This window comes from Chanodichthys erythropterus, chromosome 21, assembly GCF_024489055.1.
Source record: "Chanodichthys erythropterus isolate Z2021 chromosome 21, ASM2448905v1, whole genome shotgun sequence".
Taxonomy (NCBI): Eukaryota; Metazoa; Chordata; class Actinopteri; order Cypriniformes; family Xenocyprididae; genus Chanodichthys; species Chanodichthys erythropterus.
In genome coordinates this window covers 33,602,076-33,625,363 of record NC_090241.1, presented here as the reverse complement: position 1 = coordinate 33,625,363, position 23,288 = coordinate 33,602,076, and the positions used below count along the sequence as shown (strand labels likewise).

The 23,288-nt window shown below is 35.4% G+C and overlaps 2 protein-coding genes across 4 annotated transcripts in view; both read left to right on the top strand.

Moving 5' to 3' along the window:
• The window catches only part of slc38a3b (solute carrier family 38 member 3b), a 30,221-nt gene extending 12,307 nt beyond the window's left edge, over positions 1-17,914 (top strand). For all 3 annotated transcript variants that reach the window (XM_067374142.1, XM_067374143.1, XM_067374141.1), the window contains 12 exons: positions 2,293-2,366; positions 3,026-3,118; positions 4,386-4,467; positions 8,477-8,559; positions 9,028-9,086; positions 10,093-10,266; positions 11,437-11,516; positions 11,608-11,708; positions 12,211-12,335; positions 13,487-13,631; positions 14,448-14,551; positions 16,993-17,914. In XM_067374142.1, coding sequence (XP_067230243.1) covers positions 2,293-2,366; positions 3,026-3,118; positions 4,386-4,467; positions 8,477-8,559; positions 9,028-9,086; positions 10,093-10,266; positions 11,437-11,516; positions 11,608-11,708; positions 12,211-12,335; positions 13,487-13,631; positions 14,448-14,551; positions 16,993-17,097 — 1,225 coding nt within the window. In that variant the 3' untranslated portion in view covers positions 17,098-17,914. The remainder of the gene's footprint in view (positions 1-2,292; positions 2,367-3,025; positions 3,119-4,385; positions 4,468-8,476; positions 8,560-9,027; positions 9,087-10,092; positions 10,267-11,436; positions 11,517-11,607; positions 11,709-12,210; positions 12,336-13,486; positions 13,632-14,447; positions 14,552-16,992) is intronic.
• Positions 17,915-20,148: 2,234 nt separating this feature from the next.
• The window catches only part of gnai2b (guanine nucleotide binding protein (G protein), alpha inhibiting activity polypeptide 2b), a 52,204-nt gene continuing 49,064 nt past the window's right edge, over positions 20,149-23,288 (top strand). Inside the window, exon 1 of the mRNA XM_067374622.1 lies at positions 20,149-20,935. Coding sequence (XP_067230723.1) covers positions 20,818-20,935 — 118 coding nt within the window. The 5' untranslated portion in view covers positions 20,149-20,817. The remainder of the gene's footprint in view (positions 20,936-23,288) is intronic.

Sequence of the window (23,288 nt, the reverse complement as noted above, 5' to 3'; positions counted from 1 at the left end):
TGAATACACTCGTTCCAGAGCTCATCTCTTGCCCGTTGTTAATTACTTGCCATTTATCAGGTACTTGTCATCCAAATGGACTTGCAATACACTAAATTCAGGGACAGTCTGCCTCCTGAGGTGAAGCTTTGTGAAAGTATCCTGGAGGTACAATAATCGCTTTGCAAGAGAGTTCTACTATTGTGCAGCCAAAGCTATTATCAGCTATTTGCCTTTCTGAAAGTTGGCAAACTCAGACTTTCCATGACATAAGCTGAAAGAAAAGAGCTGGATGAATCAGTAAAATTAGTTAGTGGTGTGTTTGATCACGGGCTTTCATAGAACAGTTTATCAGAAGACATACTTTTTTGGTTCCAACACAAATACTGGCGCTTTCCCAGAATTCATTCAGCAGTAAATCTTACTCAACAACATTAATGCATCTGAAAAAAATAAATAAATACAACGTGCAGTGCACTTTATTATAAGGCAGAAAGAATGTACGCGGTTCACTTAGAGCTCCAGCACATGCTGCTCCAAAGGGAATGTCCCTGTAATGTGTGTACTGCAGATTATTTCAGATAAAAGGTCAGCTAAATGTCAGTTTGGTAAGTAGAAAGTAGTACATTAAAGGGTTAGTTCACCAAAAAATGAAAATTCTGTCATTTAATTACTCACCCTCAAGCCATCATAGGTATATATGACTATCTTCTCGCAGACGAACACAATCAGAGTTCTATTAAAACATATCCTGGCTCTTCCAAGCTTTATAATGGTAGTGGGGCTCCAGATTTTGAAGACCAAAAAAGTGCATCCATCCATTATAAATGTAATCCATACGGCTCCAGGGGGTTACTAAATGCCTTCTGAAGCAAAGCTTTTTTTGTGTATAAGCAAAAATATTAATATTTAAAACTGTGTAAACTATAAAAACTGGCTTTTGTCAACGAACGTACGCAAGTCGAGTTCTGGCTGAAGAGTGACCTCTGACCTGAATCATGAGGTAGTTTAAAGAATGTGTTTTCAAAAGATGTAATATAAATCTAAGGTGTCCCCTGAATGTGTCTGCGAAGTTTCAGCTCAAAATACCCCATAGATTTTTTTAAATTCATTTTTTAACTGCCTATTTTGGGGCATCATTATAAATGCGCGGATTCAGGCTGCGGCCCCTTTAAATTCTTCTGCTCCCCGCCCCGGAGCTCGCACTCGCCTTAAACAACATAAACAAAGTTCACACAGCTAATATAACCCTCGAAATGGATCTTTACATAGTGTTCATCATGCAGCATGTCTAATCGAGTAAGTACAGTGTTTATTTTGATGTTTACATTTGATTCTGAATGAGTTTGATAGTACTTCGTGGCTAAAGCTAACATTACACACTGTTGGAGAGATTTATAAAGAATGAAGTTGTGTTTATGAATTATACAGACTGCAAGTGTTTAAAAATGAAAATAGCGATGGCTCTTGTCTCCGTGAATACAGTAAGAAACGATGGTAACTTTAACCAACAGTAGCCTACATTAGCAACATGCTAACGAAACATTTAGAAAGACAATTTACAAATATCACTAAAAATATCATGATATCATGGATCATGTCAGTTATTATTGCTCCATCTGCCATTTTTCACTGTTGTTCTTACTTGCTTACCTAGTCTGATGATTCAGCTGTGCACAGATCCAGACGTTAATACTGGCTGCCCTTGTGTAATGCCTTGAACATGGGCCGGCATATGCAAATATTGGGTGCGTACATATTAATGATGCCGACTGTTACATAACAGTCAGTGTTATGTTGAGATTCACCTGTTTTTTGGAGGCCTTTTAAACAAATGAGATTTATATAAGAAGGAGGAAACAAATTTATTTTAGACTTCTAATTCACGACCACTGTTTTGTTTTGCTCTATCCTCTGCTCTTCCATGTTCGTCAATACATCATTTGTCGGGTCTAGAGTCTAGTTCTAGCGGAAGACTAGGATATTTTTATTACCAAAAAACATCTTTTATGATGGATGGATGCATTAATACCATTATAAAGCTTGGAAGAGTCAGGATATTTTAATATAACTGCGACTGGGTTTGTCTGAAAGAAGATAGTCTTGTACACCTTGGATGGCTTAAGTGTGAGTAAATCATGGGAAAATTTTCATTTTTGAGTGAATTATCCCTTTAACTCTACAGTAGAGGAACTTTCTTGTTCTTGCAAGATTACACGTGTGAACATTTGAATAAACCATATATTAGTTCTAGCATGTTCAGATGCTGTTGAACAGATGGGAAGTGATTGTGATGTTGTATTTTGTCTTCAGGTTTCTCCTCACGGCTGTAGCTGGTCTGTCCTGCTATTCTATTCACCTCCTGCTGAAGTCCTCTGGTATTGTGGGTAAGACAAGCTACATCAGTTTGTTGTATTGTTATTTCCTAATCAGGTGGGCAAATGCCTTAAAGTTAACAAACAGTCACTGAATAACAGTCTTCATTTTTATTGTTGTAATGTGAACAAGAATTGCATGAAATGGTTAAACATAGTGGAGAAAATCAGTGACACTAGAGGAAGGAATTTTAACATAATAAGGAATTTTAGGAATTTAAGGAATTTTAACAAACTAATAATAATAGTTTAATTATATATATATATATATATATATATATATATATATATATATATATATATATATATATATATATATATATATATATATATATTATAAATATGTGTGTGTGTGTGTATGTATATATCATTGCTAAACATTGCAACAAATTATATAATAATTTTGTTTTGATGATTACTGATGCTGTTAAATGTATTGTTTTAATGCATTTTAAGAGACATTTCTTGTAATGCAGTTGATTTCAGTGTGTTGTTGTGATATCATTTCCTTTCTGAAAACACAAAATTCAGCTTCCATTTTAGGGCTTACACAGTTTCCAGGTCACCGCAGGCAAAGATAATCATAACATGAGATACAGTGTTTTGTGGAAACTTGGCTCTTGTGGTGAGATTTGTCTCTCTTATTATGTTTTACTGACTTTCATTTCCAGGAATCAGATCATACGAACAGCTGGGATTCAGGGCCTTCGGAATGACAGGGAAGATGGCGGCCGGAATCGCCATCACTCTTCAAAACATTGGAGGTAAAGAAAACCTGTGTGAATGAGACATTAATATTTGCCCAAACAGACAGTTTTGTTATTCATCATTTTTATAGATCTTTTATAGACCTTTCCTGTCTTTTCTTATCCTTCATTCATCTCTATATTTTCCTTTCTAGTTTTACCAATTAATTTCCACGTGTGTACTTTTCTTCACACACTTTCTGTCAAATTGTCAAAATAACAAAACTTGCTTTAGGCTGATATTTAACACAGTGTTTCCATGTTATATTATCCCTTAATTCTGTCTGTTCTTTAGGTTTCGTCACCTGTGTTTAATCTGTGTAAAAGATTTATATATACATATATGTATGTATGCATGTATGGGTCAGTGACATGACATGCATATTTTTGTGTCCAAATGCATTATTTCCTCTTAGAATAATCCGATAAATACATGACATATATTACTTTATTCTATAAAACCTATTTAGTTTGAATTCATTTTTAGTACATTTAAATAATTCAAATTATTTTATGTTTTGTTATCTTTAACCCCCAAAATGTCAGGTGGTGCAACTGTCCGAACAGTTAATAAACAGACTAAGACTAACAATTTAAAATGGTGTCTTGATAATAAAAATAAAAACGAAATACTATGGCATCATTTTAGGTTTGAAACCTTTTATATAAACATATTTTTTATAAATATCAGTAGTTTTAAAGCTGTTGAGATAAATGAAAAACTTTTGTCCAGCCATTTGTAAATTCTCAAATGTCACACTTAGGTTGGTACAGTTTCCATGTCAGGTGGTACAACTACAGTATATACATACAACTATTTGGTTGTACCACCTGACAAAACAGTCAAACATGAATCTAAACACTTTGATGTAATAAATATATTATAATAGTAGACAAATCTTTTTATTGGATTTTCCAAGAACATATATATAACAATCACATTGACTCAGATTAATATTATACTTATAAAATACACATAAATTAGCAATGGCTGTATAGAATCTGCAAAATGCATAAAAATAAAAAAATAAAAAAAAAGGTAAAGTTTGCCAAGATAAGTTTCATATATTGCAAAATTATTATTACTTTTAAGTTATTATTTTTATTATTTTTAATTATTAACTTATAAAGCAAGATTTTTTTTTTAATAGTTCAACAAGTGGATTCCAGAGATTTATAGACATGTTCCAGTAGGGTGGAACAAGCAAAATCAGCATAAAAACATGATGGTTATATTCTTTTGATTGTGTTTCTTCTAAATAACTAATTTTTATCTTTCCTATAGCCATGTCCAGTTACTTATACATCGTCAAGTCAGAGTTCCCACTGGTCCTGCAGGCGTTTTTGAAAACAGATACCAGTTCAGGGTAAGTACTTTAGAGTGTCATTGTAGAATGCTGAAATGAAATGAGAAAATCTTGACCTTCCCTCAGCGTGCAATTTTGCCAGTTAAATGTAAATTAATTGATAATTCTTCGCTGACTGTTACTCCAACCACTGGTATAGACATGTACTGTCATTATCAGCTGACAATGTCACCGTTGAGGTCAAATACCTCCGGTCCACTAGGGCAAACACTCAAAAATCTCAACCTAGCATCAAGGGGAGGTGTGGTGGCTGCTTTTAACTGTGATCGGTCAGTTAATAAGAGAATGAAGGCTGATAGGCTGATGCGGTCTCTTTCCCACCACACCTCTGTCCTTCTGTGCGTGACAGCTGCTTTAAACAAGCATACTGTCATGGCAACTGCTTAACGTGCTGATGTCAGTAGACACAACTCGCTTCTCGCATCTGAAAACAAGCTCTTGGTTATAACTTTATTCAGCTACTTGTGTTCTCAGGTTAAATCCTAGTGTAGCATCTGTTTTATTAAGTTTAATTATTGTGTGGAAAACAGACACATCATAGTGTTTGTTAGGAGTAAATAAATGCTTTTGTGTTTTTAGTAAAAAGAGACCTGTAAGTAGGCCTGTGAGTGTCATTTAAATTCTATGCACAGCAATGGCAAATTTTTATTTTTAATAGCTTAGATAAAGATTACAATGTGATTGAAGGATCAAAATCTTGTGTCTTCTGTAATGTATATTTCAAAATAACTGGATTAGTTTGAAGGCTTTCAATTAACAGTGTGAAAGTGTAGATGGGTATGGTGATTTATTAGTTTGAGCAGTGTAATACTCACACAGTGGTTCCAGAGGCTTTTCAGTACTGTATATTGAACAGGTCAGCAATGTTAGAAACTGAGCAAGATGGAGGCGTGTGCTTCAGTGTTAACATTATGCATTGACTGAGAGCTTTTGTATAATTTCAGGACCAGGTGCAGCATGAAGTGACGCTGCTACACACTCACACACACGTTTATTGGGACTTTCCATAGACTAAATGATTTTTGTACTGTACAAACTGTATATTCTATCCTCTAACCCTAAACCTACCCATCACAGAAAACTTTCAGTATTTTTACATTTTTAAAAACATCACTTGGTATGATTTATAAGCTGTTTTCCTTGTGGGGACCAAAAACATAACATAGGGTTTACCAGGAACACACACACTTATATTTAATGCTGAATTACAATTGTAATGTAGTTTTTCCAGCAAGATATTTACATTGGCACAGCCCTTTATGCAAATATACATTCTATTACACTTTATACAGATATATATATATATGGATTATATATTAGATATAATTTTCTATATTTTCAGTTTTAATTTTAATTTTGATATGTGCTATTGTCATCTGTTTTTGTCATAGCTGTAACTTTGAAAAAATAATTTAGTGCTTTAACTTATTTATTTCAGTTAGTTGCCTAGGCAACATTTCAATTAAAGTTTAGCTTTATTTTTAAGTTTTATATAATTTTTTTTTGTAAACAATTTTAATAGTTTTGGTTTTGATTAACAATGTATTATAGCTATTTTTATATTCTATATCTATACTGTTTTGTATGTTGGACTAATAAATGAACAGAATAAATTTCTGTTTTTATTATTGACATTCTGTTAACATCAATTCTGGTTATTAATATAGTCACTAATATTGACTAGTTCTAATATTGTGGTCAATCCGTGTCACCAGTATTTACATAAAATATAATATATATTTAGTGCACATATTTCAATTAATATATGTATGCATTTACACACACACACACACACACACACACACACACACACACACACACACACACACACACACACACACACACACACACACACACACACACACACACACACACACACACACACACACACACACACACACACACACACACACACACACACACACATGTGTGTGTGTAAATGCATACATATATTAATTGAAATATGTGCACTAAATACATATTATTTTATTTTGTATTTACATAAAATATAATATATTCATAAAATAATATATTTCTATTAATATATTTATGTATTTACATAATGTATATATATAATATTTAATGTAAATGCATAAATATATTAATTGAAATTATTATTAAAATTGTGTGGATATGTATTTCCTTTACCAGTATATTGGAAAGTGTGTTTCTGTACTGCATATCTGTGCTGATATTTTGATTCTTGCATGCTGCTATGCAAAAGCTGACCTGTAAATGAATTTGTTTTACATCTGCACATTCTGAAAAGCAGCCTCTTCTACTGCAGAGGAATCTTTATGCCCCTAACAATAGCATATCTTACATAATGTGTGTATGTGATGTTTCATTTCCACATGTAGTTGTCTACATACAGTCTAACCCTCCCCGCCAGTGTTTGAATACTGGGACAAGTGGGGAGGATCGGAGAGGGTCTGAAAATAGAGGAGTCTCAAACAAGGTCTGCACTTTACACTGCGCAACACCTTGTGACTCCGTGTGTGTGTCCTCGTGTTCACAGTGTGGCGGTTACTTGAGTCCAGGAGCGGGAACTGTGCCATGTTGCAGTCAGCTTTGAGCTATATTAGATGGTCTGTGTCACTAGCGTCTATAGCAAACACAACATGCCTTCTCTTAAATTACGAGAATTCCAGACTTGGTCTGGAATCGGATGGAGTTAGACAGGTTGATTCCGGAATAGTGTAGATGTTTTCCACAGCAACAAGTGAAGTTGCTCATGTTGGTTTGTCAGACGGACAGAGCAGCAGAAAAGGAGACCAGAAGGCAGACTGGATTTAACATAGGCACAGAAAGTTACATATAAACGTGGTTGCATTTTGTACTGTTTGCTGGTTTGTTTTGTTGCTTCTTTTATTTATTTGTGCATGCGTCATTTACAGCTCCCACTAAAAGTTAATCTGAGATGATAACCCCAAGATTTACATTTTTCTTATGCTCACCAAAGCTGCATTTATTTAATAATACCGTAAAAATAGTAATATTGTGTAATATTATTACCATTTAAAATAACTGTTTGCTATTTGAATATATTTTAAAATGTAATTTATTCCTGTGATGCAAAGCTGAATTTTCAGCATCATTACTCCAGTCTTCAGTGTCACATGATCCTTCAGAAATCATTCTAATATGATGTTTTGCTGCTCAAGAAACATTTCTGATTATTATCAATGTTTTGAAAACAGTTGTACTGCCTAACATTTTTGTGGAAAACATTATGCATTTTTTAATTAATAGAAAGTTTATACATGTCTTTACTGTCACTCTTGATCAATTTAATGCATTTTTGCTGCTAAATAAAATATTAAGTTTTTTTTTAAATCGTCACATATAGCGGAGATAGTTATGATCAGAGAAAGAGTGAGTTTATCATTCATTTAGCACTGAAATCAATGATGCACTTTAACACTGCATTCACACGGGGCGTCGGCGGTTGACAGAGGGCGTGTCTGAAGCTTGCCGCTGATGCGACTGTCATAGTGACAACAGCCAATCACATTACTTTCTGGTGTTGCATGAACACAATTGGCTAGCGTCTGCACTAGGGTATTTGCATAAGGAGATCTGATTGGCTGACGCCCATGTTTGGCGCTTGAAAAGTTGAACATTTTCCAACTTCTGCTGTGTGCAACACCAGTGACATGACACGACGGAATCCACAGTTCAGTGCGGCAACGCATGACGTCACCCATTCAAAGTACATGAAAAGTGTCAGCGCCAATGTCCCATGCACTGTAACACTGTTACACTTCTGGGAGAAAATGTAAAGTTTTAAATGTAATTAAGGTCTGAGTTCACATTTAAATCAAACACTAATCACCATAATGGTGACAAACTATTTACAGTATTATGCCAAAGCTTATTGTTTTACAGTAATTTGGCGTTACCACATAAAATAAACTGTCCTGAACTGATTTTACTGAAAAATGAAATTGTTGCATCTCTTAAGAGTGCTTAGAATATAACATTTCTTGAACTCTGTGTGTTTCTGTAGGGAGTGGTATCTCAATGGCAACTACTTGGTGGTGCTCGTGTCGGTCTCTATCATCCTGCCTTTGGCTCTAATGAAACAGTTGGGTGAGTCGATCATTTCTACTTCAATCTATCTCATCCCTCTCTTCATCTCACGAAAGTGGGTTTCATCAGCCAACCGAGTGCACGTTTGAGGTTTGACCCAGTCGAATGGACCGCTCATATTACAGAGCACAAGTTCAAGCACTTTAAAAGCACATTCTGTTCTCATATGAAGCAATAAGTTAAAGCAATAAATAACAAAAGTGGCGGTAAATGTGTTTTTCTGAGAGCAACAGTGACCATGCACAGATGTTTTGATGTGTTTTTAGTAATTCAATCATGTTGACCTTGTCAGTATTTCTGTCTGGTAAGCTCTGTCAGCAGAGATTAGCTCCTGAGATGAGCAATAACTCGCTGCGCTTTTCTTAGCACATGCATTTATAGTTGCAGGGATTCAGGCTTGAATGCATGTAAGCAGCATGTCGCACTGTGACGGCATATTGACGTGCTTCGCTATATTTACATTTTCAGGTTACCTTGGTTATTCCAGTGGTTTTTCACTCAGCTGCATGGTCTTCTTCCTTAGTGCAGTAAGTATTTGCAATCATTGTTATCATCATAATCAGATATTATTAGTCAATATGAAAAAACAAAATTCACCCCGTCTTGTTATTCCAAAGAAAAAAAAAAATCAAGACATTCATAAATCAATTATTTGGTACAAAAACTCACTACCATGCTGTCCCTGTATCTTATACTTATAAACATATTTCAGAGTGTGTTGCTTCGCAGATCCACATAACAATTCGCCCACACACTTTTCCCAGAGGTGTTTTAGAGGAAGGAATATTATATCATATGTACACCCAGCAATGCTGACTAATGAAATATTGACTCAGACTGACTTCAAAAGAAGATGACTGAGGCTTTTAATTGGTTGTAATTAGTTACATTCTCTCGGGATAAATATGCTCTATAATGTTTCACAAGTGTAATGTTTATCAAGGGGTGTTTGACCCTTTGAAGAATATCAATGTTTTCTGTTTTTGCTATTTGACCTGCTGTTAGGGATCATTATTTTTAACCCATTGTGGCTTTATATGTCTATATGCTAACAGGACATTTAGCTGTTAGGAATGGGCCTATTATGAATTGTATTGTATTTGATATTGTAATGAAATTATGATAATTGCATGGCTTTTTGAAACTTCAAAACATTGATCACAATATCAAAATTACTTATTTTTATTCATTTTGTTGTCATTTTTGTACTCCAATTGGTTTGGCGGCAATTAGTGTAATACGCACAGGTCGTTCTCAGGTTCTCAGATGAATTATAAATTGAGTAGCCAAAATGCCCAGACTAGTAGTCTTTTTGTTCAATTTACAGTATTTCCATCCATTTAAGGAATAGACCAGACGGTGAACACTAGAAACACAAGGGCTTAAATACACACAGGGGTAAACTTGATAACAAGACACACCTGGGAAGGCAATCACAAGGGACCAATCATAAAAAGGACTACAAAACTAACAGAGGAAACAAAACAGAGAGCATGTGACAACTCTATCCTCTGTCCCTTTCTTTATTTTTAGGTCATCTATAAGAAGTTCCAGATCCTGTGCCCGTTTGAGGAGTTCTCGGCCAACAGCACGCTGGCTCACGCACATTCAAACGTAACCGTTAACCATGCCCACAGCTACCATAACGGACATGTGATGGAGGATGATTCCCATTGCAGCCCGCAGATGTTCACCGTGAACTCACAGGTATTGTATAGTATTGTACTGAAAGAATAGCACATTTTTGTTTGTGCCTTTACATTCAGACTCGTAATTAAATAATTGACAGACTTTGCAATTTTGAGGCCCATTTCAAAGAAAGCCAGCAGGCGGCAGAAAATCTTTGGCTGCATCCAAAATCGCATACTTCCTATATAGTAGGAGGAAAACGGTATGTGACAAAAGAAGTATGTTCGAATTTACATAAAAATTCTCTTAAAAGGGTTCTGGTGAGATTCTGAAGTGTGCATACGACAGACACTTTACTATCCCATGAGGCCACGGTAGAGGATTTGTGAAAGGCAATGAAGTGACACAACTGATGCTGGTAGGTCACATGACGAGAAATAACTACTTATTCAAAATAAGTACCTACTCAAGAGAGTATGTGATTTCGGGTGCAGCCATTAGGTGCGTTCGACTTGAAACTTGACTTATTAGAGAGCAGACGGCTCTGTATTCTCTCACTGTACTTTGATGTCATACACTGAACGGTCTGCGCAGTGCTGCTTCAAGTCAAACACACCTATTGTCTTAATGAGTGAGTCATTGAATCATTCATTTAAGCAATTTGTTCATTCAACAGCTGATTCATTCAGGGACAAAGCAAGTGACTTGCTGCGTCCAAAATTGTGTGCTGAGTAGCTGCTACATTTGATGAATGAATGAATGAAAATGGGTAGTATGAATGAAATTCAGATGTAGTACATCCACCATGTTGTTACAGGTTATCCAGGGACTACTCTTTTGGCGTAGTTTTTCTCATACTATATAGTAGGGAAATATTCGATTTCAGACACAGAGACTGTGTTTATGAGTGAGTCGTTGAGTAAATCATTAGACCAATTTGTTTAAAAAAAACACGGATTCATTCAGTTACAAAACATCACTGTTGCTCAGCAGATACACAATGGCTCAACTGTGGGTTTGTTTGGAACTATTTTTGTTGGAGAAATAAAAAACAATATTCTCATTCACCTAAAAATATCATTAACTTCTTGTTTATTGAACCGTTGAGTAAAATCAATATCACATTTGCAATCATGGTGATATTCTTGTTTGTATGGTTGTGCTTAACTATAACCTGTAATGAATATTAAAAACAAGATCTCATACAGGGACATCAGAATGCACTAAAAAACACCGTCTGTTCCACAGACTGCATACACCATCCCCATTCTGGCCTTTGCTTTCGTGTGCCACCCTGAGGTCCTGCCCATCTACACTGAGCTTCGCAAGTAAGCCGATTGCATTGAAGCGGCACTGCAACTGTATTCTGTGTTTTGTGCAAATAGAATAAATAATAATCTCATACATTTCCCCCTGCAGCCCAACTCAGAGGAAGATGCAGCACGTTTCCAACATTTCCATCCTGATCATGTACACTATGTACTTTCTAGCTGCTCTCTTTGGGTACCTAACATTTTACAGTAAGTTTTACACTTTACACTGGACGAGTTCTTGTATTTGGTCCATGTTTTGCACTGAATTTTGTGTTGTATGTCAAATTAAAAACAGTCAAGCTTATATGAACTGATTAACTGATTTGCATAATTCCTTTAGCGAATCAGACCCTAAAACAACAAAAATAGTGGCTGTAAAAATAAATGCTATCAAAAATCATTTTGCTCCGTATAGCTGTTTTTGAATGCAAGAACCTGTCCTGTTTGTTTGCAGATTTCATATTTTTTAGAAATGGTTTTATTTGATTTTATTCTCTTCCGTTCTTTGTTTGAATGTTTTCCCTGATTTTGTGTAAGAGCCTTGAGAGGCTTGCTTTTAAGGTGCTGTGTAAATTAAAGTTATTATTATTATCATCTCAGTGTTTGAATATTCAGATGAGATCGCCCTGAAATATTCAAATCAGAATGTAGCGCTCAGCATGTGTTGTAAAAACTGCAAACTAAGTAGACAAATTCCTTTTTTCCGCAGCTAACGTTGAGCCCGAGCTCCTGCACACATACAGCAGGATCGACCCCTACGACACTCTCATCCTCTGTGTGCGTTTGGCTGTCCTCACCGCTGTCACACTGACTGTTCCCATCGTTCTGTTCCCAGTGAGTTTCATATCTTATATAGAGATTGTGCTATACTGTTTTTACCACAGTATATCCAAAGTGTGGAGGAAAAAAAAAAAAAAAAACTAGCCTGCTTTGTAAACTGTAATGCCCACACTTCTTTGATTATAACAGGAGTGATTTTAATTTTGACCCTTTGTGATGTACCACAAGAACTTCCTTTTGGTTGTGAAGCATTTAATCCACTTGATTATCAAAATCAGTACTGCAAGGTTATGCATTCCTGTAGCTCAAACTGTAGAGCGTGGTGCTAGATATGCCAGGGTCATGGGTTCAATTCCCAGGAAAAGCACAAACTGATAAAATGTTAATGTGTACCTTGAATGCAATGTAAGTCACTTTGGATAAAAGCTTCTGCCAAATGTATAAAATGTAGTACAGTGGTTCTCAAACAGGGGGTCAGGACCCACTAGGGGGCTTCAGCACACTTTTAAGGTGACTGCTAAAGAATTTAAGATTATTTAAAATTAGACAAAAAAGTTTAAGAGAAAGCAGCTAAAAATCTAGATAGAAACTGACATATTTCTTGATGTAACTTGTTCCCTTTTTCATTTTTATTTACATTCTTGGAAGACCTTGATATATGGGAATTTTAATAGTCTGATTTCTAGATGTGGAAAAGTCCACTTATTGAAATCTTAAAAAGTCATGGAAATTACTAGTTAGTCTAGTTTTGTCAAGCTCTAAAATATTTTATCAAGTAAAAATAACTAAGAAATTTGTGAGGAAAAAAAGAATTAAAAAATCTTGTAATCTTTCAGATCTCCTGTAACCACAAATGGCTTGAAACTTCTGGAATTCTGAATTAAGTTATTTTAATTTGAATTATATATAATTATTTTAATATATTGCCACACCTAGTTTCTGTAAATGAATGAAGTAGTCTAAAAGGTTGAGAGCCACTGATGTAATAAATGGACCATTTTAGGTTGAATAATACAGCAAAAATAACAGTATTGTGATATACACCATTATTGTGATATAAAATGACTCATGCCGCCCACTCTTAAGAGGCATATTGAAAAGAGTAGACAGATTCTGCTTGCTGTACAGAATGAGCTCAAAGGGGCTCAAATGTAATTTCAGTCATTAAAAATGAAATCAAAATGATCTGCTACTTCTTCTCAAAGGTACGGAGAGCCATTCAAGAGATGGTGTTTCCTAACAAGACCTTCAACTGGATCCGACACATCGCCATAGCCGTCATTCTCCTGACTTTCATCAACATGTTGGTCATCTTCGCCCCCAACATCCTGGGCATCTTTGGCATCATTGGTGAGTCCTTTGATCCTCACTGACCCAAGAGCCCAAAATCCAGACCGGTCAAATGTGCTTTCTGAGAACCTGGAAATAGAGGGAAACCGTTCTGTGTTCAAACGTGTCTGAAATGCCAAAGCAAAGCCTCACGTTGGCGTCACTTGTTTGTCTTGCTTTCTCAGTATGATTAGGGACACTGACACTGGCATGGCCTCTGTCTCTGGCCTTGAGAACAGCTTCAAATGTCACCGTTGCTTGTTTGAACAGATAATGTTGTGCTGCTAAATCAATATTTTTGTGTTTATCTCATATTACTGGAAAGAAGGTGAGTGTCAAGGTTCCATTTGATCATAATGAAGACGAAAACAAAACAGATCAATGATACTCTCTTTTTTTGTCCAGGTTTATAAACTAAAATTCATGCGGTATTTTTTTAAATTCAAATAATATTTTATGGAGCAAAATAATCTCATTGAAAGGCTGAAATACCTGAAAAAAAATGTTAAGGCATAATCTTTTATTATTGGCTAAAAAGGCAGTGAAGTTTTGTTTTTAAAATATATTTTTGACTTCATTTGAAAATGTTACACTCAAGTTTATTCAAGGTGTAAGTAAAATGTGAGTACTTTTAAAAGATTTAAGACATAAAATAAGACTGAAATGATATTTGTCCAACATGGGGTTTTCATTTAACTTTTCCATTCTCATTTTCATCAGCAAAGACGACGTCGCTGGAATTGTAATTGTCATCATGTTTAATTGTCATCAGTGTCAGATTTAATTGGATTCAGTTGATTTAGCTAAACAACTTTTGTCCTGTTCTTCCTCCTCCAGGTGCAACATCTGCTCCGTGCCTTATCTTCATCTTTCCTGCTGTCTTCTACATCCGTATTGTTCCAAAGGATAAGGAGCCCATGCGCTCTACCCCCAAAATCTTTGTAAGTTATGATTGTATGATTTATGGCTACCCAGTAGGAGAGAGAAATGCATTCATGCATCACCAGGTGTTTGCATCACACTTATTCAAGGTTTATGACACTTTATACCAATTAGACTCTAGCTATGTTTCCATCCAAAACTTGGGCACAAAATTGGAATATTGCCTAAAACATTTGTGAATAAGCACCGTTTCCATCCCATGTGTTCAAGAGAACAAAATTTGTCACTTCATGAGAAATTGGTGCAAAATATCTTTAACAAAAATGGAAGTTGCTGCAATCAGTGAAGCCACTATGGTACAATTTATTTTGGTACATCATAAATTATGCGCTTCAGATTGCGCAGACGAAATGCAATAAACACTGTCAAGTTATCTTGCATTTGAATGCCCGGTGTTTGGGAACGCAATCGTGCAAGATGCTTCTGGGAGGTCATTATACCAATTCATTCTGATGACAGACTTTGGCTCAGACATTACTAACGTTTGAGATGCTGTGTGATGAGATTGGTCCACTGGTTCATCCAGTTATCCAATCACATCCTCTGTTGAGGCAAAATCATGTGAGTTTTTTTGTTGCGCATCGAGGGATTTATTTGTTAAATGTGTTTCCATCATAAATTATGCATGTCTTCTAATCATATCAGCCACAATTGAGCACATAAGTTTTTTTATGCACATTTTTAGAATTTTTTGGCATTTCCATCCAGTGTGTTATTTATGCAAAATCCCAAAAATTGCATAAAAATAGGTGGATGGAAACAGCTTCTGATACGGCTCAGCCGAGCTGTTTGCTTTGGCTCTATAGACCTTGTGCACCTGAGAAACAAGCGTGGCCATCTTTAGAATTTTGTGTTTGAACTTCTGTTTTTGCGGAAGATCTGTATATATCAAATGGCATTGCTGTCGAAGAGTTATTAATTTGCTGAAGTGGATTTACTTATTGTAGAGTTACAGAGATAGTTCACCCAAAAATGAAAATTATCCCATGATTTACTCAAGCCATCCTAGATGTATATGACTATATTCTGTTAGACGAAAAAAAAATTCATCCATTCATCATATAAATAATCCATAGGCTCCAGTAGGTTAATAAAGGTCTTTTGAAGACCTTTCAAAAGACCTTTTGAAGCTTCAAATCTAACTTCCAGCAGACAGCTGTATGCATACTGCGCAAGTCGACTTGTGCCAAATGAGACATGATGTTTGATGCAGGATGTAGGATTAGCGTAAGCTTAGACGCCTCTCATGGTACAAACAAATATGGCTGGGCAACAAACTCAAGATCTGACATTTCTCTTTAAAAATTGCCGTTTTAGACTTCTAATTTGTGACAGGTGTTTTGTTTTGCTCTAGTCAAATTTCAAGTCAAATTTATTTATATAGCGCTTTTACAATTGGTAATTGTTTCAAAGCAGCTTTACATATTAGAAGCACAGAAAAAGGGAAGTGGTTAAAAATAAGCTGTACAAACAAGCGTGGTAATATGTAACATATACAAGATGGTGCTACATTAAGCCAATGTCGGCTGACTCCCAGGGGTGGAAAAAAACCCCTAGGAGAAAAACCCAGCGTGCTAGCACTGGGAAAAAAGTCCTAGGAGGGAAAAAACCCCTTGGAAGATATATATAATATATGTAAATGGATATGGAGATCAAAATCTGAATTTTACATTTTTATTTTTCTCTATCCTCTGCGCTTCCACATTCGCCATTACGTTATTACGTCTTCCAACACAAATTGATGCGTACAGCCATCTGTCAGAAGCTAGTTATTATAGTTAATAAAGTTTTAAATATGGATATTTTTCTTTTGAACCCATCGCTTCACTTCAAAAGGCCTTTATTAACCCCCTGGAGCTGTATGGATTATTTATATGATGGATGGATGAATTTTTTGGGCTTCAAAATCTCGTCCCCCATTCATTACCATTATAAAGCTTGGAAGAGCCAGGATATTTTTAAATGTATCTCCAATTGTGTTTATCTGAAAAAAGAAAGTCATATACTCCTAGGATGGCTTGAGGGTAAGTAAATCATGGGATAATTTTCATTTTTGGGTGAAATAACCCTTTAATGAAAGTTATCATGAGCATTGTAACATTTGAAGCGGATGTCATAATGAATGTCACTAGACTGGGAAGATTTTAAAACGAGCGGTTCATTCATAAATCCGTAAGATCTTACCTTCATGCAGTGGAAATACAAACCAGAAGACAGAACGAACACAATGCTGAAAAAGGGGCGGGGCTACACAAGGTCTATATCATCACAATATAGCATTTATCTCTCTCCTATTGGAAGACAGAGATGCATTGTAGAAATACTTGTTGCACTTTTTTGAAATATATCTAAAATACTCAGATAATTTGACCAGAAAGTCAGTTTATGAAACATTTTATTTGATTAATGACTGAAAATGTTTTTCTTTTTTCTCTCTCAGGCTGCTTGTTTCGCTGGACTGGGCGTGTTGTTTATGATAATGAGCTTGAGCTTTATCATCATTGATTGGACAACAGGCAGTGGCAGTGCTCTGGGTGGCCACTAGGAGACAAACTCTGATGAATGTGTGTTTGTGTACATGGCTTTGTATGAGAGTGCGTGACGTACGTTTAGTTAGTGATGTAACATACTGGAAGATGATCAGATTTATTTTTCTGCCTGTTATGACACAGAGAATGCACCGTCCCACTGTAGGAAGGGAAAGGTGAGGGGGACCCAAAACCACAGATAACCTGCCATCAGACAATGGAGAAAAATGGCTTTATTTTAACACTTTTGATAAATTCAGACTGATGTTATATATTTTAAAACATGTCAATTATTTATTCAAGGTTTAGTACATCCTCACTTATCCTGTAGAAATATGCTGTTATGGCCTGTCATCATTTTTATAGTCTCTCACTCAGTTTTATCAACCCGAGCCCTTATACTTGACACAACTGTACTGTAGAAACACATAATCGCACCCTTCTACATTTCTTTTAAGTGACAGCAAATGCATTGTACAATAGTGACCTATATATATATATATCAGATTTTTACATATTTAAAGTGTGTATTACTCTGCCCATATAGAACAAGGAGATTGTAGAAGTTTTGATCACTCTCTGGGAGTCGAATGAAGCCAGCTAGTTTAGTAAAGATGGGTCGGTAGATGGTTTACTCTCCAGCGGGCTTTGGACAATCAGTGAGTCACATTACCACCTATTTCAGGTACTGCACGATTTCAGTGTGCCAAAGCAAAGGATTTCCATAATCAAACTATCATAAAGTAGTATTTTCATAGAATGCAAGGCTTTCCTTGATCACATGGAGATTTCAACAGTGAAAAACGTATTTATTTAAATGTATTGAATATATTTTGCAGTTCACTGGATGAGTATTAGTGTATGTTATAGTATTGATGTGTACAATGACCGTGTCCTTTATCATTTTTATGCGCATTGCGTTGAAGATCTTAATGGCTGAATGCAAGTTCCTGCATATTCGAGGCCATTTACGCAAATGCCAGATAAGGACCTCATATACATATACAAAACTATATTTTACTTGAAATAGACGTAATCCCCCTGTATTAGAATTCCAACAATCATATTAAGCATTTCACTGCAGTGAAGTTTAAGTGATTTCGTTTGGAAGCTGCTTTGGAAGAAATATCTCACATGAAAACGGTTGTAAATGTTTTATTTTTTTCACATCTGTGTTTAACTGAGTATTTATGGACCCTTCTTTCGGTATTAGCAGTAGTTAATGAACCAGCTGAAATGTAGAAACATGAAAGACATCAGTATTTTTTGTCAATTTTAAGGAAATAATATGCTTATTCTGTGTTTGAAATCTCTCGCTCTTACTCAGTGGTTCATGCGACGCTTTCAAAACTGTAATGTGTTCAGATTCTGCCAAAATATTGTGCTGTGTAATCCACAATAATTTGTGCTAATGTGATGTGCCGATTGATGACTAGCTAAGGTTGGTAAATGGCAGATATTTGTAAACCATGAGCAAACGTGAGTTATTGTGCAACAGAAGTGAGCATGCCTTTAAGATCACCAAATAATTAGACTTTCATTTGGATTATATGAATTGACATGGCATTGATGCTGACATGGTAGTTCAGTTTGCACTGTCAACAAAAAAAACAAACTGAACTTTACGCTGGAGATTGAAGTACAATGCCAGCAGTCCCCAATTGTCACTATTTAACATGGCAATGATGTTTGTTATGCAACTCTTGCTTTATTTTCCTTTATCTGATCATTTGATTCTTATTTGTACTTTTTAATTCTTAATATCCTAAAGAAAAAGTGCCTCACATTACAACCAGCTACCTTAAATACCCTTTAGATACTACCTAATTTTTTATTTTGCCACTGATCACTGCTGGTTAAATAGACTTTAACTTTTTTATCCTGGTTACAATGAATGCTAATTTGTAATTGTATTATTATACTTAACTTTATTTGAAATAGTCTTTTAGTTAAGTTATAGCTTTGCTGGGTATATTATATTGCTTCACCAAAGTAGCATTAGATTGAAGATAAATTCAATTGATAAATCTGTATTGTTAGTCATATGTAATGCAAAAATGACCGTAAATGTTATTTTGTCTCAATGCTGCCCAGTTCTTCAAACAGGTAATATTTGTTATATTTAATCTGGTACAGATCATCTGGAACTTTTCCTCTCAATAAGGAAAACGCTTACATACATTTACATACCACACTTATTTAATCAATACAGTTGGGTTCATATGATAGATTGTTTAGTTCAGTCGTATATATTGTATATAAATGTGAACCGCTTTTGTGATGCATATTTAGCTTGTATAGTGTAAATAGCAGAACCACTTTGACAATAAAAAAAGCTGTTTTTAACCTGTATGTGAGTTTTGTATTTCCTATCATTCATGCCAAAAATAACATGATGACTTTCTAGTGTGTCAATATCAAAACTAGATCATAAATTTACTTCCAAGAGTGTAAAATACTGTGATTATTTTTTCTAACACTTGAGGGCGATGCTTGCAGATCCAAATGACAAGTGTCAGATATGATAATATTCGCGAACGACTCGTTCATCTGACTCGGTTCTTTTTGATTCATTTCATTCGAACTGATTCGCACAGCTCTTGTTTATCACTCATGGGAGTGAACCGTGAGGTGACGAGTGACAAGTCAGAGACATACATTTAATTCAGTGCATAAAATTATGGATTACATGTTGTAAGCAATATTTAACTATATGTGTAGGCTATTTTACTACAAAAATGAATATAGTGCCACATATGGGATTGATTCAAGTTCATTTGCCACTTCCTTAAGTATAATAAAATATGAAACAAAAAATTAAAAAAGAGTATTAAATAGATAAGATCATGATATTATTCTCATTAAATTAAATTTGTTTTTGTAAACCAACAGTTAAGACTGAACTGATGTAGGCTCCTGAAAAGATTTTGTGTGTTTTTATTGTGTATGTATATTTCATTCTTGTTTAAAAAGAAGAATCAATGAATCATTTTTAACTAGTTCATTGAACCATATGAGCAAACCGATTCGCTAAAACGATTCGATCATCCCAACACTAAAGTTGTTCGGAATCAGCAGCAGAAAACTACTGCATTTCCCACAATTCTCGGGCAGCTGTTCATCAGTGGGTGGGTGCTGCACGCTTTGGCTTTTTCACATTCTTACGCTGTTTATTCCTCAGAAGAAAGCAGCGCGAGTGGAGCGCCACGCCGAACGCTGCAACGTTCTGAATTAGAATTTTGAAATATTTCGAATTTCCCTGCGCCAGGATCGATATGCAGAACATCTAAATTTTAAATTCTAATAAAGGAAAACAAATACCAGAGCTGTTTGGCGGCAGAATTTCTCAAGAGTTGGATATATTTTCGCGTTCAAAGAAAGGCACCTGATTCAGTGCGAGCAAATGATTTTTGTTTCAAGAACTGTGAGCGGTAGATGAAAGCGCCGACATCGCGGCTGCTCTTTGATCTGAAAGGAGGCGCTAAAGGAAGGAAGCGAGATTGATTGATTAATTCGGCGAAAAGCAACTTTTTAATCGCGTCTAAACATTCAAACCCTCCTGATTGATGGAGAATCACAGGACGGGCATTGTCGGGATCAAACATTTGAAATTGTGACACTTTGCGCCTTTATAACACATCTGTCAATCCACGCGGCGTCTTTATAGTTTACAGTTCTTGAGCGGAACGGACTGATCTGACCTATTCTTTGAAGTTTGACGTGCGCACGGTTCGATCATGGGCTGCACGGTGAGCGCAGAAGACAAGGCGGCCGCCGAGAGATCAAAGATGATCGACAAAAACCTGCGGGAGGATGGAGAGAAGGCGGCGAGGGAGGTGAAACTGCTCCTGCTCGGTAAGTCATGGCACGTCATGTGTGTGTGTCATTTTCAGCAGGTCTGTGTGTTCAGAAGGCTCCCGCGAAAGATTTCGTTTCCCAGTGCTATTTGTCACATGCTTCCATAAAAACAATATGCCAGTTCTTTGCTACTCGTATGGAAGAGATACATATGTTTAGTATGTTTTTGAGGTATGATGTGCGGTTCGATTCTATTAGTAATGGTTAAACAGGACGGATGCAAAGCAAAACAGACCAGCATCCGTCTAATGCTCGGTTGTTGTCTTTCATTTGAGACTTCAAACCACAATATTGGAAGAAACGTATTGTTTTTGGACATGTACCGCGCAAATACCATAGTATAGGTTGAAGCACTTTTGCTTTCCATATAAATACTATGGTGTTACCGTGTTTTCTAGGCATTTTTACATGATCTGTACATGATAAGACATGTGAGCACATGCACATACATTCCGTGGTGGGACATTGGAGTAGCATGATGATTTGGACATACCATGGTAGCAGTATGGTATGAAAGTTCTATGGTATAGTGATGATATTAGATGGTGATACCATGGTACTTCCAAAAGTATTATGGCACTTTTTTTCTTTTGTAAATTATATAAAAATACCATGATATTACCATCTGTACCATGCTCAAGACATGTTTTTGTATGGGGATGCATTAAAAAAGCAGCACTCCAGTTTGTCAACACTGATACATGTGACATTAAATATAAATAACAGTTTGCATAAGTGATCTAGATGCTACATATTGTGTGTCATCTAGTTATATCATCATTATCAGTAGTGTTGATTCATTTAGTATCGTTTAGCCTTTTCAGGTCAATTGCAGATGTTCTCCAATGTAACTGCAATAATGTAACTCTTCTACTTTACAGTACGTCCATTAGGTACTCACCTCTGCATTGGGGGAAAAAAACAGTTATTAATGTTTAATTATGTGGTTACCATGGATGCTGCATTGTTCGTTATGCTCATGTGTTTAGTTCTTGTCATAAATAATCTCAGCCCTCTATCGCTATTTTGTATCAATAGATGGCATTATATGAAGAGGAAGACACACACATGCTGTTTGACTTTTAGCTAGATGAGCAGGTTAGAAATAAACAAGAGTCTGCAGGTAGTGCACTTGTCGAGTAACCCTGCTGTGAGAATCAGATAAGTACAGCTCTAAACAAAAGACTTCACCATTCAATTACACTTCATTAAAGCTGAGTGCTCCTGCTGTAACCAATCCATTTTTATTCTGGCAGGTTCATTGGTGGTAAATGAAAGCATGCTTGATTCTGAAAATGACTTGGGTTGGGGGAATACTCTACGATTCTGTTGATAATTTATGTTGATACGCACCTGTTTAAAAGTCAGTAGATGTTCTGGTAAAATACCTGGATCAACAAAATGATCAGTACAAAATCAGACTTTACAGTCCAGTATGTATTAGTGATGTTTGCAGTTGTTTTTGTTTTTTTATGGGTAATAGACCTTAGTTGGGTTAGATGCCATATTGAATTTAACACAGATGAAAACAAGGCTTACAGTTGTTACAATGGCAAGCACTGTATAAAGATTTTTTTTTCTTTCAGAAAGATGGAATGTACATGTTATTAAACAACATTGAACACACTGTACTTCTCTCTTTCACTGCCTCATTTTCATTCCTGTCAACTTAAATGGCACTACCCTGATTAAGATCTTTAGCTCAGCGAAAACTCAACTCATTATATTTCCTTTTTTGCATGGATTTGTTTTTGCGTGAGTTATACAAGTTATATAAAAGTTTAGATAACTTTGTCAATTTAAATGCATTGGACAAATCAACTGGATAAACCGTAAATAAGCTAAGTTTACTAGAGTCAAAAAGGTGTTTTTTTTTTGTTTTTTTTTTACAGTGCAATGTAGAGAGTATAGGGTGCACAATGGCTGTAATATAATGTAGATTTTAGTGCTGTCAATCGATTAAGAAAATGAACTAATCACGTTTTTTTTCTGTAATTAATCACAATTAAAACATTGGAGTTTTTAATATTTTATATTGTAATAATTTTACAGTTGCCAAATTAATGTAGGAACAACTTAAAGACAGTATATTTTAAATATTTTTTTAATGGCATCTTTTTATGATGATATATATATATATGGTATATGATGGTATATATACATGACTTATTCACTGATACTGTCATGAAATAGATTTTTTTAAAATTAATTACAGACATTCAGCATTACAGTATAACTAAAAGCTATCAATTTCAATGTTTATTAGGCTTTAAAAAATAACTTTTAATTTAAGTGAACTTAAAACAATCTTCACATAAACCCATTATAATAAATGTCATATGTGGCCTTT